General features: G+C 37.4%; 2 protein-coding genes across 2 annotated transcripts; both read right to left on the reverse strand.

Annotated features, from left to right (window-relative positions):
* Positions 1-4,681: 4,681 nt before the first annotated feature.
* On the reverse strand, positions 4,682-6,167 carry LOC138890300 (serine/threonine-protein phosphatase 7 long form homolog). The gene is made up of 3 exons (XM_070173675.1): positions 5,616-6,167; positions 5,469-5,526; positions 4,682-4,755 (listed from the first exon to the last, which is right to left on the reverse strand). The coding sequence occupies exons 1-3, from the start codon at positions 6,165-6,167 to the stop codon at positions 4,682-4,684; spliced, it is 684 nt and encodes a 227-aa protein (XP_070029776.1).
* A 7,159-nt stretch (positions 6,168-13,326) lies between these two features.
* Positions 13,327-14,453, reverse strand: LOC138890301 (serine/threonine-protein phosphatase 7 long form homolog). Its single transcript, XM_070173676.1, has 2 exons — positions 13,674-14,453; positions 13,327-13,569 (listed from the first exon to the last, which is right to left on the reverse strand). The coding sequence occupies exons 1-2, from the start codon at positions 14,451-14,453 to the stop codon at positions 13,327-13,329; spliced, it is 1,023 nt and encodes a 340-aa protein (XP_070029777.1).
* Between the last annotated feature and the right edge of the window lie 1,612 nt (positions 14,454-16,065).

Below are 16,065 nucleotides of genomic sequence, written 5' to 3' on the forward strand. Positions count from 1 at the left end.
AAATGTTTTATAATCGTCTCTCATCTTCTATAGTATTAGCGAATTCATCTACTACAAATTAAATTTTTTATTCTAATAGAAATGATGTAATCTGTTATTGTGAAGAAGAAAAAAAACCAATTATTGGTAAGAATATTGCATTGATGTAAAAGTAATTAATCTCTCATTTATTTTAAAAATTAATCAAATTGAACTTAAAATAAATTTTGATAATCAAACATCTGAAATTAATAAACTATTAAGCGAATCCTTGTTGTCTTAGTCTTATTTTGCATGATTAAGATATTGGACAACCATAAATTAATATGCTTAGGTCCAATAGAATTTTCTTCTAATTTATTTATAAAATATTTACGCAACTTCTAGGTATTTTGCAAAAGCCCGTTTTGGATTTTTTTATGTGCATGGTTTCCAAAAGCATTAGTCATATAATTCACATATAGTGGTAATTTAGTATATATACAAAAACAGAAGTTAAAAGAATAAAACAAGGGGTCGTTTGATAAGGTGTATAAGAACAGTGCGGAATAAAGTGCATTAGTAATGCAAGGATTAGTAATGCATGGATTAGTAATGCAAGCATTAATTATGCAAATACTATTTCTTATCTACTGTTTGGTGTGGTGTATTAAAAATTATAAGCATTACATAATTTTTAAGAAAAATAGTTGTTTACATAAATGTCCTTCATATTCTCTAACTTTATGGGACTTTAAGGACAATTTTATCTTTAACCATACGAATGCATGCATTAATAGCCTTGGTATTACTAATGTCATGGTTTTTTATGTATTACTTATACATAAGATAATATCAAGTACGATGTATAACTAATATAAGTATTAGTTATATACAGATTAAGAAAATATACCAAACAAAGTATTAGTAATGCATAGAGTTAACGCTTACATTATTTTTTTTCTAACACCTCCTACTAAACGACCCCTAAGTGTGTGCAGCAGTCAATGAGGGAAGTATTACATCACTACTTATAAAATAAGTGTGTGCAGCAGTTAATAGAGGGAAGTACCACATCACTACTTATTATAAGAGTGAATAAGCATTATTCAATAAGTTTTGCACTGACAAAGTATGTTCTTGAGGGTAAATACCCCTTTTTAGCAGAATAAAAATTAAAAATGAAAATGTACTCCTATTTTCTAAGTTGAAGCAAAGAACACATAAAAGCACCAATCTTTATTTGATTCAGGAAAAAATAGACAACAACCCATATTCTAAATCATCAATCCAAATATTCTTACACCATTAATTCAATTTTTTTTTAGAAGAAAAAAACCAAACAACATGATCTTGAAACAAAAAGGTAATAACATAGAAAACACTCACCACAACAACCAAGAAAAGAGCAACGACAACACATTACATAGAGAAATACTAGTTTGGATGGGGCTGGGCTTGGGGTCCACGTGGGAAGTACAAAGTAAGGCAGCAAAAGCTGTTGTATGGGAATGTGTGTAGTGATGGATAATGAATTTAAGCAAAGGGCAATTTAGTCAAGGCATGCAAAAATTTATGCACGAGCTACAGTAAGATTCTATTTTGACCAATCATTATGTTCTCTTTTAATTGAAATTACCATATTACCCTTTAAATCCCAAGCTGACATGTGCCTGCTAACTCCCTCTTATTAGATAGTAAAAAATATATATTTGAGACAATCATGTAATTCAATAAATAGTTAATCTAATTTTTGGTGCATAAGATGCCCCGGGAACTAGAGCAGAGGCACACAGGTGGGCTCTGGGCTGGAACTGTGGAGGCAGAAAGAAAGGGGCTTCTCTTTATAAATTACTGGTGTGAGAGATCCTCAACTCCATGTGAAATATAGGGGTGTTGCCTGGCCCCAAATAGGGTCCGAAACTTTTTTAATCATTTTTTGGACAAAAAATACTTTTGTACTATTTTAAAAAAAAAGGTTACATAAATGAGTAAAACGCAGTATAGTACTGCATTTTACTTAAAAAATTATTATTTTTGTAATTCGCAGTACTATACTGCGTTTTACTAAGATACATTTGTAAAACGCAGTATAATAATACGTTTTACATTAAATAATTGTGTTGTACTCTGGTTTTTGCCCCCAGAGTATAATGAACTGACATAACAATAATTCAATACATAAAACGTAGTATTGTACTGCGTTTTACATAGAAAAATTCTACACCCCAACGTCGGACTTGCCTTATTTAAAGGCGTTTCAATTTTATAAAAATTCATTCAATACTTTATTTCAAACTTACGTTCATACTTCTCTCTTCTTCTTATCAATTATTTTTTTACAATATCTGAAGTGGCAAAAATAAGGGTTTCACTATATTGGGGGGTGAGGTTGTGTTGGAGAATAACTCTGTGAGGTATTGCTCACCTCCACAATGTCATGTTAAATTGCCGCTTACTATGGAGTACGATAAATTGGTATCGTTGTTACGTAAAAAATGAATGAGAGGAGGCGTTCAGTTAACCTTAAAATAACCGGTAGATTTCCGTATTCAATGACTCCGCAGGGGTTTGCTTATTATTCTGAGTTTAACATCTAGGATGATGAAACTCTTAGAGATTTTTTGTTGATTCCGGATGAATATAGGGAATTTATTGTAATAAAATTATTGAAAATGTACGTCAAGGTGGAAGACGTTCCCAATAATGAGGGCGTGCATAGTAGGGATAACCCCAGTCATCGGGTGGTTATTCTGGAGCAATTTTTGCAGGACAGATTGGTGATGAAAGAGCTTGCCTTGATTTAAACTTGTCACCACCGGCGAATGAGCAGCCACAAAAAAAAAATTTCAACTTTAGATAATCAACAAGACGACTGGTAAACTTCAATTTTACTACGCTTTAGCGATGTTTAATTTATATTTTAATTGGATTTGTATTAACACTCATATTTTTCATAGGGGGTACCGTCCAGATATGAATTTTACAAGTTATGACCCTGCCCCTAGTTGGAATATGCGTAGTTCTGGAGTATTGGACCATGATGGTCCATCTGGGAGTCATCACCAACAAGAAAATATCCATCATGAAACGTCAAGACAGTACGACTTGTAAGTAAAGTGATATAGCTATATCTAAAGTATTTATCTAGTTGGGTAACTTATCATTTTGTTCTTTATGTGCAGTGAAAATGAGCTTCTTGAAGCTCCTGACCTCACACAGTTGCCCATAGACGACGTATTTACTCGTGATTTGGCAGATGCGCAGAGTCGGGAAGATATTAGTGATTATGACAACAATGCGGATGAGTTTGGGGATGACACACCCTTCTATGATGAGGGTGATGATGAGGAGGAAGTGAATGTTGAACCTGAGTTGACGAGGGAGCATGTTCCTCCACCTCCAGCTAGACCAAGAGTGTACGAGTCCCACATGCCATTTCATGAGCGGAATATTCCCTACCTTGATAATTTGCCAAGCATGTCGAACGTGGATGCCCTCACAAGGGATGATGATAAATTTCGGTCAGCAATGTGGGATGAGTCTAGACCAGTTGTTCTGACAAAGGGCATGTATTTCCCCGATAAAGCTCGCCTAATTAGGGCTGTAAAAATCTACAGTATAAGAGAGTGCCGTGAGATGACGGTAAGTGAGTCAACTACGGAGAAATACAAGGTTGTATGCCGTAGAAACTTTATGGGTTGTCACTGGATGTTGCGTGCCACCAAGAAGAAATCAGGTTTGTGGAAAGTGGGTAAATTTATTAGCGAGCACAGATGTGAAATGGACACATACAAAGAGAATCACTTCAACTTGGATATGGACTTGATTTCTCTTGTCTTGATTCCATATTTGGAAGTGTCCGTTAGGTTCAAGATTAAATAGTGTATTACAGCCGTCCACTAGGAGTATGGTTGTACTATAACCAAAAGAAAGGCATATCTCGGTCGCAAACGTGCCTTTGAACTTATTTATGGCGACTGGGATAAGTCTTTTTCAAATCTGCCCAGGTACATGGCCGCACTGCAACACTTTAACCCCGGGACTGTTGTTGAATGGAGGCGTGAGCAGAGTCCGAATGTACCCGTGATCGAATGGAGGCTGGGACGATGCCTTCATAATAAAGTTAAATATTAATTAATGGCAGCTCATTAAGGAAAAAAACAAATTGAAATTTTAAAATAATACAAACATACTTGTGCCTGTGATAGATCTGCATCAACCGCCGGGGATGAGGCATAACTCAACCTGCGCCCGCCATCCACGTCCCGGGTGGGCCGATCCTCAACTGCGGTAGATGGGCATGCAAAGTACTGGTCTATATCCCTGTCGAATGTACCCGTGATCGACAATGCTCTTGACGGGGTGACCTGCGATGTTGGCAGAGATAACTGAAGGTTGTACGAAGGCATGCTGCTGGAAGGCTCATCTTCCCGAGGTATATAACCCGGCTGATCATCTCCAAGTGCCACAACTCCAAAGTCCTCATCATGTCCCTCAACAGGTGGGTCGACAGGTGCCTCAACGCCCTCTTGCTGGGGACAACCTCCTCGCCGTCCCCCGCGACCTCGTGGGGCAACCTCCCTCGTGCCCTACCCCTGCCTCGTGGGACACCCCTACCCCGATGGTAGTCCTCTGATACTGAGCCTCGTGGTCCAACCTCGCGACATCTCTCGCCTGAAACAGGGTCCGACGAGCCAACTGTGCCACCCGCCGGCCATAGTCAACGACTGCAGGGATGTCGGTATGTTGCTGCATCTCCTGTCCCAACTGGTAGAGGTGATGATGCCCAATAGCCTGTGAAATATTTAAAATATTAATTAAATAACGCAATATCACAATTATACGATATTAATAAGCCAAAAAACATCCCAGTGCCTCGTATCTCCCGGCGTATGGTCTGTAGCGCTCGCCAAGTATATGAATGGGGTTCCCGATAATCAGTCGGGTGTGACGGCGGTAACATGATGCATACATATGAATAGTGGCCTCCTGGGTAAATGTAGGTGCTGGCAGAATATGGTCAGCTCGGTGCTCCACCCAAATAAGGACCTGCTGCTCTAGCCATCCCATATATATATCGTCCAGCCTGGCACGGTCATCCCGTTGATAGTGTATAGCCACCCATCCAGGATCCCTCGGTATAGGCTGGGGACGGTGAAACTGGCAAAACACACGCTCTGTGGCATGATACTCAACCATATAGAATAAGATCATCGGGACGGAGGTGCTCCAAAGCATTCGATCAACTGAGCAATAAAAGGGTAGCTGAGCAACCAACTCGTCGATGTATGGCGTCCAGATGAACTGCCAAATGATAACATAAAAGTGAGTATGCGCAACACAACTCAATTTAAATAAGTAAGTGTAGGTACATATCTACCTGTCCGTCCACCAGCATATCTAGCACATCCCTGATAAGGGGGAGATTATGATGAGCATCGGTCCCCGGTAGTTCCCACGCCGGAGAATCCACCTAGAAGCTAGAGGGAGAAACGGATAAGCCTCACCAGGCGCAAGTGCTGGTAGAGGTGGCTGCAACGGCATGATCCGCTGCCAGGCCCAAACCTAAGATAAAAGGTTGATGTAAAATTTATGAGTCATTTCGACCATATAGAATTCGGAGAAATGAACAGAGTATTCGAAAATGTTGTCACCTGTAGGAGGGGCAGAAAACCACATATGTCCACTGCTGGGCCTATGCTCGCCCGACACATGCTCCTATACAGGTATGCGAGAACAGCAGCACCCCAACTATACTGGGGTAAACCATCCAACTCCTGAAGATGATGGAGAAAGCGCATACTCACTTTACTCCCCGAAGTGTTTGGGAACAAGACACACCCGAAAAGCAGGAGCAGCGCCAACCGCGTATACCTCTCAATATGAAGATCTTCCGTCTCGCCGGTAATGTCTGGGTGCAGAAATGCCATATGATCTCTGATGGCTGACAAAGCAACGCGACTGCCCCCAGCGTCACCCTGAGGTCTATAACCAGTAAAATGCATCATCATATCCAAAAATTGTGCACGTGTCATGGATCTAATGTACTGGGGCAGTGCTACGGCCCGTCCATCTACGCGCAGCCCGTACAAAACCTGAACATCCTCCAGCGTGATGGTGGCCTCTCTAGTGGGCAAGTGAAAAATGTGCGTCTTCGGTCGCCATCGCTCTACCAAGGCCGTGATGAGAGACCAATCAAGCTGCATCCGTCCAAGCTCAAAAATCGTATAGAAGCCCGTAGCCTATAGGCGCGCGACTACGCGGGCATGGAAAGGATGCTTCCCGATGAACTCTCACAAATCGTCAGGTCTCATGGGGCGGAGAGGATGCAACGATAGCTGTCCCTCCCATACAAATGAGGACCTATGGTCGCCCTGCAACACTAGTAGCTGATCCTCGGCAGGTCCGGGATGCGCAGGCTTAGGAAAGTCCATGTCGTCTACTATAATTTAAACAAAATTAATTGTGTGTGTTAGCTTAATAAATTAAATAATTAATTATGTTTAAAATTGGACTGAATAATTATGTACGGGTTCCAGGCTTAATATTTGAGGCCCGGTAGCACCGAGTTATCCTTAATTATTATGCGTGTTAATTTCAACATTTTTAGAATTATGTGTGTTAGCTTAATAAATTAAATAAATTAATTATGTTTAAAATTGGACTGAATAATTATGTATGGGTTCCAGGCTCGATATTTGAGGCCCGGTAGCACCGAGTTATCCTTAATTATTATGCGTGTTAATTTCAACATTTTTAGAATTGTGTGTGTTAGCTTAATAAATTAAATAATTAATTATGTTTAAAATTGGACTGAATAATTATGTACGGGTTCCAGGCTCGATATTTGAGGCCCGGTAGCACCGAGTTATCCTTAATTATTATGCGTGTTAATTTCAACATTTTTAGAATTGTGTGTGTTAGCTTAATAAATTAAATAATTAATTATGTTTAAAATTGGAATGAATAATTATGTACGGGTTCCAGGCTCGATATTTAAGGCCAGGTAGCACCGAGTTATCCTTAATTATTATGCATGTTAATTTCATCATTTTTAGAATTGTGTGTGTTAGCTTAATAAATTAAATAATTAATTATGTTTAAAATTGGACTGAATAATTATGTACGGGTTCCAGGCTCGATATTTGAGGCCCGGTAGCACCGAGTTATCCTTAATTATTATTCGTGTCAATTTTAATATTTTTAGAATTGTGTGTGCTAGCTTAATAAATTAAATAATTAATTATATTTACAATTAGACTGAATAATTATGTATGGGTTCCACACTCATTTTTTAGGCCCGGTAGCACCGAGTTATCCTTAATTATTATTCGTGTCAATTTTAACATTTTTACAATTGTGTGTGCTAGCTTAATAAATTAAATAATTAATTATGTTTACAATTGGACTGAATAATTATGTATGGATTCCAAGCTCGATTTTTTAGGCCCGGTAGCACCGAGTTATCCTTAATTATTATGCGTGTCAATTTTAACATTTTTAGATTTGTGTGTGCTAGCTTAATAAATTAAATAATTAATTATGTTTAATATACTGAATAATTATGTATGGGTTCCAGGCTCGATATTTGAGTTAATTTTACAACATATAGGAATTTGTTACTTTTGTAAGTTTATTGTTTTAAATTAAATAATTAATTTTGTAAAGTGTAATTGGATAGAGTTTGCAGTTACTACATACTTAACCTACATAAACTCTACGCTAAAAGGCACTACATTTTACTACGCTAAAAGGCTCTATATTTTACAACACTAACAGGCTCTATATTTTACTACACTAAAAGGCTCTATATTTTAATACGCTAAAAGGCTATTTATTTTACTACGCTAAAAGGTCACTATTACATATAAAAACAACTAACATAAAATACAAATATGAACAACAAACAAAATAAATAATATTAATTTTTTAACAATACAAATAATTTATCAAATTTTAACAATTTTTTGTACCAAAGCTAATAAATCAATCCGGGTATAAATAAGATACAAATTTAAACACAAACATAACACAAATTAACATGGAAACACATTAAACAATACAAATATGCATGTACTATACGAGTTTCGACATAAACAAAATTGAAATACCTCGATTTAAGTTTTTTAAATTTGATTGAAATCGAATTTTTGCACCCGAAAGAAGGAATCCAAAGCTTGTCTTGTATGTGGGACCTACACTCCTTGCTCTTTAGGTGACGGGGGGGTGGGGGAGGGGGGGGGGGGGGGGGGGGGGTAGCAGAATCGAAGGTAAACGGTTTTCTTCGGTTCAGTGGTCCAAGGAAGAAGAATGGGCTATATTTTATTGAAGCTGTTCGCAGTATTATACTGTAAAACGCAGTATAATAGTGCGAACAGCTTTAATAAAATATAGCTGGGCCCAGCATCTTAGTAAAACGCAGTATAGTACTGCGAATTACAAAAAAAAATTTTTTTTAAGTAAAACGCAGTACTATACTGCGAATTACTTTAACGACAAAATTTCCGTTAAAGTAATTCGCAGTATAATACTGTGTTTTACTCATTTATGTAACTTTTTTTTTAAAGTAGTACAAAAGTGTTTTTTGTCCAAAAAATAATTAAAAAAGTTTCGACTTGCCCCAAATATGCCATCAGTTTTCTCTTTCTTTTTTTGTTTGGCATTTTTAGCATCAAATTTACTCAAATTGGAAATTTTAGTCCTCGTACAAAAGTGACAAAGACGTATCAGCATTAACTTAGTTGAAAAAATTGGGGAGAAGTGCACATGTAGCCATTTTTAAGCCCACTATTTAATATATATTCAAAATTTATGATGTATTTAAAGATTAGTCAATTCATTCACATTTCAGGACTAAATATGTAACACCCAGACTTTAGACAGAGTCTTACATCGACAAAACACAAGACGAATGCTGAGTATATAAATTAACAAGTCTTTGACCCTAGTAACGCGTTTTAAACCTAGGTCCAGAACGGTCAATCGAACCGAGCTGTTACAAATGGTATTAGATCCACTCTTATGTTAGTCTTGCCAATGGTGGGTGTCACACCTCCTTTTTCCGCCCCCGCGAGGGGCGTAGGAGTTTTTTCCAATTAAAGGACAATCGAAACGACATTTATTTATTTATTTCAGAATCGCCACTTGAGAGATTTAGGGTGTCCCAAGTTACCAATTTAATCCCGAATCGATGAAAAGAATGACTCCATATTACAGTCTGCGCACCAGAAATCCGCATAAGGAATTCTGTTAACCCGGTAGAAGGTGTTAGGCATTCCCGAATTCCGTGGTTCTAGCACGGTCGCTCAACTGTCATATTCGGCTTGATTATCTCATTTTATACAAATATGAACTTATGTGCAAATTTTAACTTTTTACCGCTTTCATAATTATTGTTATTATTATTTTACAGGGAATTGCAACGTTGTGAAAATGTATCTCGAACCGCGTCACAATCAACGTACCCGCGGTCGTCGACACACTTTGACTCCGTTGAGATTTGGATTTGGGTCACATAAATGTGCACCCGGGTTTAAGAAAATTAATTTAATTGAATCGCGTCTAAAGATCCTAACGTGTTATTATCTTTGGGGAAGGCGGTGAAATTCACTAAATAGTCCATCCCAAATTCTAAATATTCAATTAAACGTTTATTGAGGGCCCCACAATTAGTGCGTTTTATTGGGCGAGGCTCATCTCATTTATTTTTAAAAGACAATCCTAAATGCCTACATTTTTCTCTATTAAATTTGTCTCTACAAAATAAAAGAGAAAATGTCTTAATTTATTTACATGCTGAAATTAACCAATATTATTTAACTAAACAATATTCCTACAAGTTCCGAAATGGTCTATTCGTTTGATTTTTAATTAGACGGAGTTACTACACCATTTATTTATTTTTAAGCAATATATATATAGATAGTTCATCCGTTAAGCTATCGTCAGATGTTCCACTATATATATTAAATAGCTACATGATTCTAATTTTTGTAAGCTAAATAATTTGTATATACAAATAAAATTCAGAATATAATTAAAATAAATTTAGAACTTCAACTCTTCATTTTCGTATTCATGCTTCCTGTTTCAGTTTACAATAATCAGCGTGTCAGTTGTGTACCTGATATTGGAAGGAAAAGAAAAGGGAGATCAACAGAAATTCAGTAGCATACAATAACAGCAACCCCAACAACTAGTAACAACCAGCAATGAGAAACCAGTGACAGATTTTAAAATCAAGATGAAAATCCCAAAAAAAACCGACAACAATCAACGGACAGAAGCCAAAGGAATTTTTTCAGATTTGAAGGACTAATTAATGTTCAACCCTTAATTTCTGAATCCGTATATTAGAATACTTAAATTGTATATCGGGTGTATACTATTCTTTTTTTGAATTTCCAGAATGTTTTTCTTTTTATTTTCTGAATCTTAGTATTTTCGGAATTTTCTCTCTCTTTAATATACAACTCTCTTTTTTCTCTATTTCTCTCTCTCTTCTGTATTCTGTCCCTCTTTTTTTATTCTCTCTATTCTGTTTCAAGTCCTTTCATTTATATCTCATCCCAAACCCTTTAATCAATTAATAAAACAACCATTTTTCCCTACCAAACCCACTATCTTCCCACTCATCCCCCTTTTAATCCCACTACCTAATGTTTGTCCCCCATTATATTAAACAATTATATCAACCCAACCCCATTACATCTTGTCCCCCATGCCTAATATAAACAATTACAATATTCTCATCCACTATATTATGTCTTGTTCCCCATTATATTAAACAATTGTATCAAACCCCACCCCATTACATTTTGTCCCCCATGCTTAACATAAAGAATTATTCAAAATGTTCAATTACAAACTACCCCTCCGACTTTATTGCAATTACCATTTTACCCCTGAACGTACTGCAATTTACCAAACTACCCCATCAGCTATAACCAATTCACCTAATCAAATCCAACCAAAATATAGCAAATATGACCAGTTTCTAAACAAATTCAAACAACAAATCACATGAACACGATTTCTAAACAAATTCAACAACAAATCACATGAACACGATTTCTAAACAAATTCAACAACAAATCACATGAACACAAATTGAACAACATCAAATTAATGTGCATAAATTAGCCATATTGGGAACCAATCCTGGTTAACTTAGACCAAAAATGGATGAGCAAGGAAACAACAATATTAACAACACAATACATGATTCAAACTAAATCAACAAATCAAAAACCAAAAACATAAACTCACATTAAATCACTGGATTAAAAACGAACTTCAAACAAAGATGAACATGAATTAAATCTATTTTAAAACAACAAACATGACGGATTCAAATGATTTAAACAACATTAACAATTTCTGAAAAATACATAACAACACATGAAACAAACTGAAGAAATAATTAATTAAACTTCAATTTGAATCTAACAACATTAAACTAACAATTTCACATGAACAAACTGAAAAATTAATAAAACAATGAACATGAACAAAACAAAAATCAAACATTTACCGATTTTAGATTTGAGAATATCAAAACAAAATACGAAAAAAAGTGAAACTCAAAATACACTAACCGGATCGAAACGACGAACAATGACTGACCAACGACGAACTCGTATGTATGGACTTTTTCGACAAACCTCGACCAAAGCTCGAACAAACGAGATGGTTGAGTCTCGTTTTGGGACTGAAGGCGACGAAGAAAAATGTGAAGCAGCAGTAGCTGGTCGTTTGGATGGAGACAAGCAAAACAAAACCCCACGTCCATGGCTGGAGCTCGGATATGACAGAGGTGAACGTAGGTAGCCATGGGAGCTCGAGTTCGAGCTCGACGACGAAGCAACAGGTGACTCGAGGCGGAAGGAACAACAGGTGACTCGAGGCAGTGGTCGTTTGGGCGGAGGTCGATGAAGCAGAAGGCAGAAGCAGCTGGTCGACGCAGCATCAATGGAGGAAAAGAAGCAGCAGCAACATGGGCTGAAGAAGACGCAGCAGCGGTGGATGTTGGTCGGAGCTAAGGCAGCAACAACGCAGCTGAAGCAGGTCGCGATGGAGCTGCCATGGCAGCGATGGGGTCTGTTTTGGACGTAGCGAAGAAGCAGTAGCGTTGCTGGCGAGGGAGCTGAAGAATGGCGAGGAGGTTTCAGTACAGGCACACATGGGAGGTCGACGGATAGTGGTGAAGCAAAAGACGTAGCAGCAGCCATGTTAGCTCAGGTTCGAGCTCGACGAGGCAGTCGCGGGGGAGGCAGCCATAGTCGCCGGAGGTGAAGCTCGTTTTGGACTGGTTCGTTGCGTGCCGAAGAAGATGACGAAGCAACGGTGGGCAACCATGGTTGTGTGTGTTTTGGAGTTTGGAGAAGATGGAGAGAATGAGAGGGGGGGGGGAAAGATGGTTTTCTTAGGTTTTAGGGTTTTTTTGAGTTTTTTTTTTTGTTTTTGTTTTGTTTTTTGGAAGAAATGAAAAATGAAGAGGGGTTGGGTATTGGGGTTTTGGGGCGGATCGGGTCGACCCGTGTGGAGATGGACCGGGTCATGGGGAAGGTTGGGCAATTATTTGGGCTTGTGGTTTGAAATTGAAGAAGAGGCCCAATTCTGATTTTCTTTATTTTTTGCTCTCTTTTCTTCTTTTATTTTTCTAAAACTAAATTCTAAAAATCCTTAAACTATCATATAGAACTAATTAATTTATAAAAGCGCAAATTAACTCCCAATAACAATTAACACACAATTAAGTAATAATTAAGCATGAAATTGTACAATTGGACATTAAATGCTAAAAATGCAAAAGATGCCTATTTTTGTAATTTTCAATTTTTGTAAAACAAACTTAATTACTAACAATTGTAGAATTAAATCCTAATGCAAAATGCGACATATTTTTGTATTTTTTATTAATTTAACAAATAAACATGCACAGACAAATATACAAATAATTACACAAAAATACCACAAAAATTCAAAAAATTGCACACCAAGGAAAAATCATTTTATTTTAAATTTTTTGGGAGCAATTCTCATATAGAGCAAAAATCACGTGCTTACAGTGGGTCAGATTAACCAGGGGCAGATCTACATATAAAAATGGGGTGCTCGAGCACCCATTAACCTCGACCCCGAACACGTATAATTATATAGAGAATTTAATAAAAGGGATATAATAAAATAGCAAGCACCTAAATAACAAAAGGCTTGGTGGGTGCTTTGGTTGTGATGGGTGTTGAAGGGCTCTAAAAGTCTATGGTCGAGAGACCGAATCTCACGCTCCTAGCTAGACTTTTTCCTCCATTTATCAAGCACTAACTTTCTTTTGCTCCAATTATTAGGTCTCTATTTTGCTCTTTAAGTTTTCTCTGGCGATTTTTGTTTATCAAATACTACTACTTTATCAAGTAAGTGTAGGTACATATCTACCTGTCCGTCCACCAGCATATCTAGCACATCCCTGATAAGGGGGAGATTATGATGAGCATCGGTCCCTCGGTAGTTCCCACACCGGAGAATCCACCTAGAAGCTAGAGGGAGAAACGGATAAGCCTCACCAGGCGCAAGTGCTGGTAGAGGTGGCTGCAACGGCATGATCCGCTGCCAGGCCCAAACCTAAGATAAAAGGTTGATGTAAAATTTATGAGTCATTTCGACCATATAGAATTCGGAGAAATGAACAGAGTATTCGAAAATATTGTCACCTGTAGGAGGGGCAGAAAACCACATATGTCCACTGCTGGGCCCATGCTCGCCTGGCACATGCTCCTATACAGGTATGCGAGAACAGCAGCACCCCAACTGTACTGGGGTAAACCATCCAACTCCTGAAGATGATGGAGAAAGCGCATACTCACTTTACTCCCCGAAGTGTTCGAGAACAAGACACACCCGAAAAGCAGGAGCAACGCCAACCGCGTGTACCTCTCAATATGGAGATCCACTGTCTCGCCGGTAATGTCTGGGTGCAAAAATGCCATATGATCTCTGATGGCTGACAAAGCAACGCGACTGCCCCCAGCGTCACCCTGAGGTCTATAACCAGTAAAATGCATCATCATATCCAAAAATTGTGCACGCGTCATGGATCTAATGTACTGGGGCAGTGCTACGGCCCGTCCATCTACGCGCAGCCCGTACAAAACCTGAACATCCTCCAGCGTGATGGTGGCCTCTCCAGTGGGCAAGTGAAAAGTGTGTGTCTCCGGTCGCCACCGCTCTACCAAGGTCGTGATGAGAGACCAATCAAGTTGCATCCGTCCAAGCTCAAAAATCGTATAGAAGCCCGTAGCCTGTAGGCGCGCGACTACGCGGGCATGGAAAGGATGCTCCCCGATGAACTCCCACAAATCGTCAGGTCTCCTGGGGCGGAGAGGCTTCATCGATAGCTGTCCCTCCCATGCAAATGAGGACCTATGGTCGCCCTGCAACACTAGTAGCTGATCCTCGGCAGGTCCGGGATGCGCAGTCGGAGGAAAGTCCATGTCGTCTACTATAATTTAAACAAAATTAATTGTGTGTGTTAGCTTACTAAATTAAATAATTAATTATGTTTAAAATTGGACTGAATAATTATGTACGGGTTCCAAACTCGATATTTGAGGCCCGGTAGCACCAAGTTATCCTTAATTATTATGCGTGTTAATTTCAATATTTTTAGAATTGTGTGTGTTAGATTAATAAATTAAATAATTAATTATGTTTAAAATTGGACTAAATAATTATGTACGGGTTCCAGGCTCGATATTTGAGGCCCGATAGCACCGAATTATCCTTAATTATTATGCGTGTTAATTTCAACATTTTTAGAATTGTGTGTGTTAGCTTAATAAATTAAATAATTAATTATGTTTAAAATTGGACTGAATAATTATGTACGGGTTCCAGGCTCGATATTTGAGGCCCGGTAGCACCGAGTTATCCTTAATTATTATGCGTGTTAATTTCAACATTTTTAGAATTGTGTGTGTTAGCTTAATAAATTAAATAATTAATTATGTTTAAAATTGGACTGAATAATTATGTACGGGTTCCAGGCTCGATATTTGAGGCCCGGTAGCACCGAGTTATCCTTAATTATTATGCTTGTTAATTTCAATATTTTCAGAATTGTGTGTGTTAGCTTAATAAATTAAATAATTAACTATGTTTAAAATTGGACTGAATAATTATGTACGGGTTCCAGGCTCGATATTTGAGGCCCGGTAGCACCGAGTTATCCTTAATTATTATGCGTGTCAATTTCAACATTTTTAGAATTGTGTGTGTTAGCTTAATAAATTAAATAATTAATTATGTTTAAAATTGGACTGAATAATTATGTACGGGTTCCAGGCTCGATATTTGAGGCCCGGTAGCACCGAGTTATCCTTAATTATTATGCGTGTTAATTTCAACATTTTTAGAATTGTGCCTGTTAGCTTAATAAATTAAATAATTAATTATGTTTAAAATTGGACTGAATAATTATGTACGGGTTCCAGGCTCGATATTTGAGGCCCGTTAGCACCGAGTTATCCTTAATTATTATGCGTGTTAATTTAAACATTTTTAGAATTATGCCTGTTAGCTTAATAAATTAAATAATTAATTATGATTAAAATTGGACTGATTAATTATGTATGGCTTCCAGGCTCGATATTTGAGGCCTGGTAGCACCGAGTTATCCTTAATTATTATTCGTGTCAATTTTAATATTTTTAGAATTGTGTGTGCTAGCTTAATAAATTAAATAATTAATTATATTTACAATTAGACTGAATAATTATGTATGGGTTCCAGGCTCAATTTTTGAGGCCCGGTAGCACCGAGTTATCCTTAATTATTATTCGTGTCAATTTTTACATTTTTACAATTGTGTGTGCTAGCTTAATAAATTAAATAATTAATTATGTTTACAATTGGACTGAATAATTGTGTATGGGTTCCAGACTCGATTTTTGAGACCCGGTAGCACCGAGTTATCCTTAATTATTATGCGTGTCAATTTTAACATTTTTAGATTTGTGTGTGCTAGCTTAATAAATTAAATAATTAATTATATTTAAAATTGGACTGAATAATTATATATGGGTTCCAGGCTCGATATTTGAGTTA

Source organism: Nicotiana sylvestris, chromosome 4, assembly GCF_000393655.2.
Source record: "Nicotiana sylvestris chromosome 4, ASM39365v2, whole genome shotgun sequence".
Taxonomy (NCBI): domain Eukaryota; kingdom Viridiplantae; phylum Streptophyta; class Magnoliopsida; order Solanales; family Solanaceae; genus Nicotiana; species Nicotiana sylvestris.

Bases quoted from the DNA above. Each gene is read 5' to 3' on its own strand.
- LOC138890301 (XM_070173676.1), bottom strand. From the start codon at position 14,453: ATGGACTTTCCTCCGACTGCGCATCCCGGACCTGCCGAGGATCAGCTA. The intron at 13,570-13,673 runs GTGACAATATTT...TGGGCCTGGCAG, and splicing joins GTTTTCTGCCCCTCCTACAG to CGGATCATGCCGTTGCAGCC.
- LOC138890300 (XM_070173675.1), bottom strand. From the start codon at position 6,167: ATGCAGCTTGATTGGTCTCTCATCACGGCCTTGGTAGAGCGATGGCGA. The intron at 5,527-5,615 runs GTGACAACATTT...CTTTTATCTTAG, and splicing joins GTTTTCTGCCCCTCCTACAG to GTTTGGGCCTGGCAGCGGAT. The intron at 4,756-5,468 runs GTGAGGCTTATC...AATATTTCACAG, and splicing joins TCTACCAGCACTTGCGCCTG to GCTATTGGGCATCATCACCT.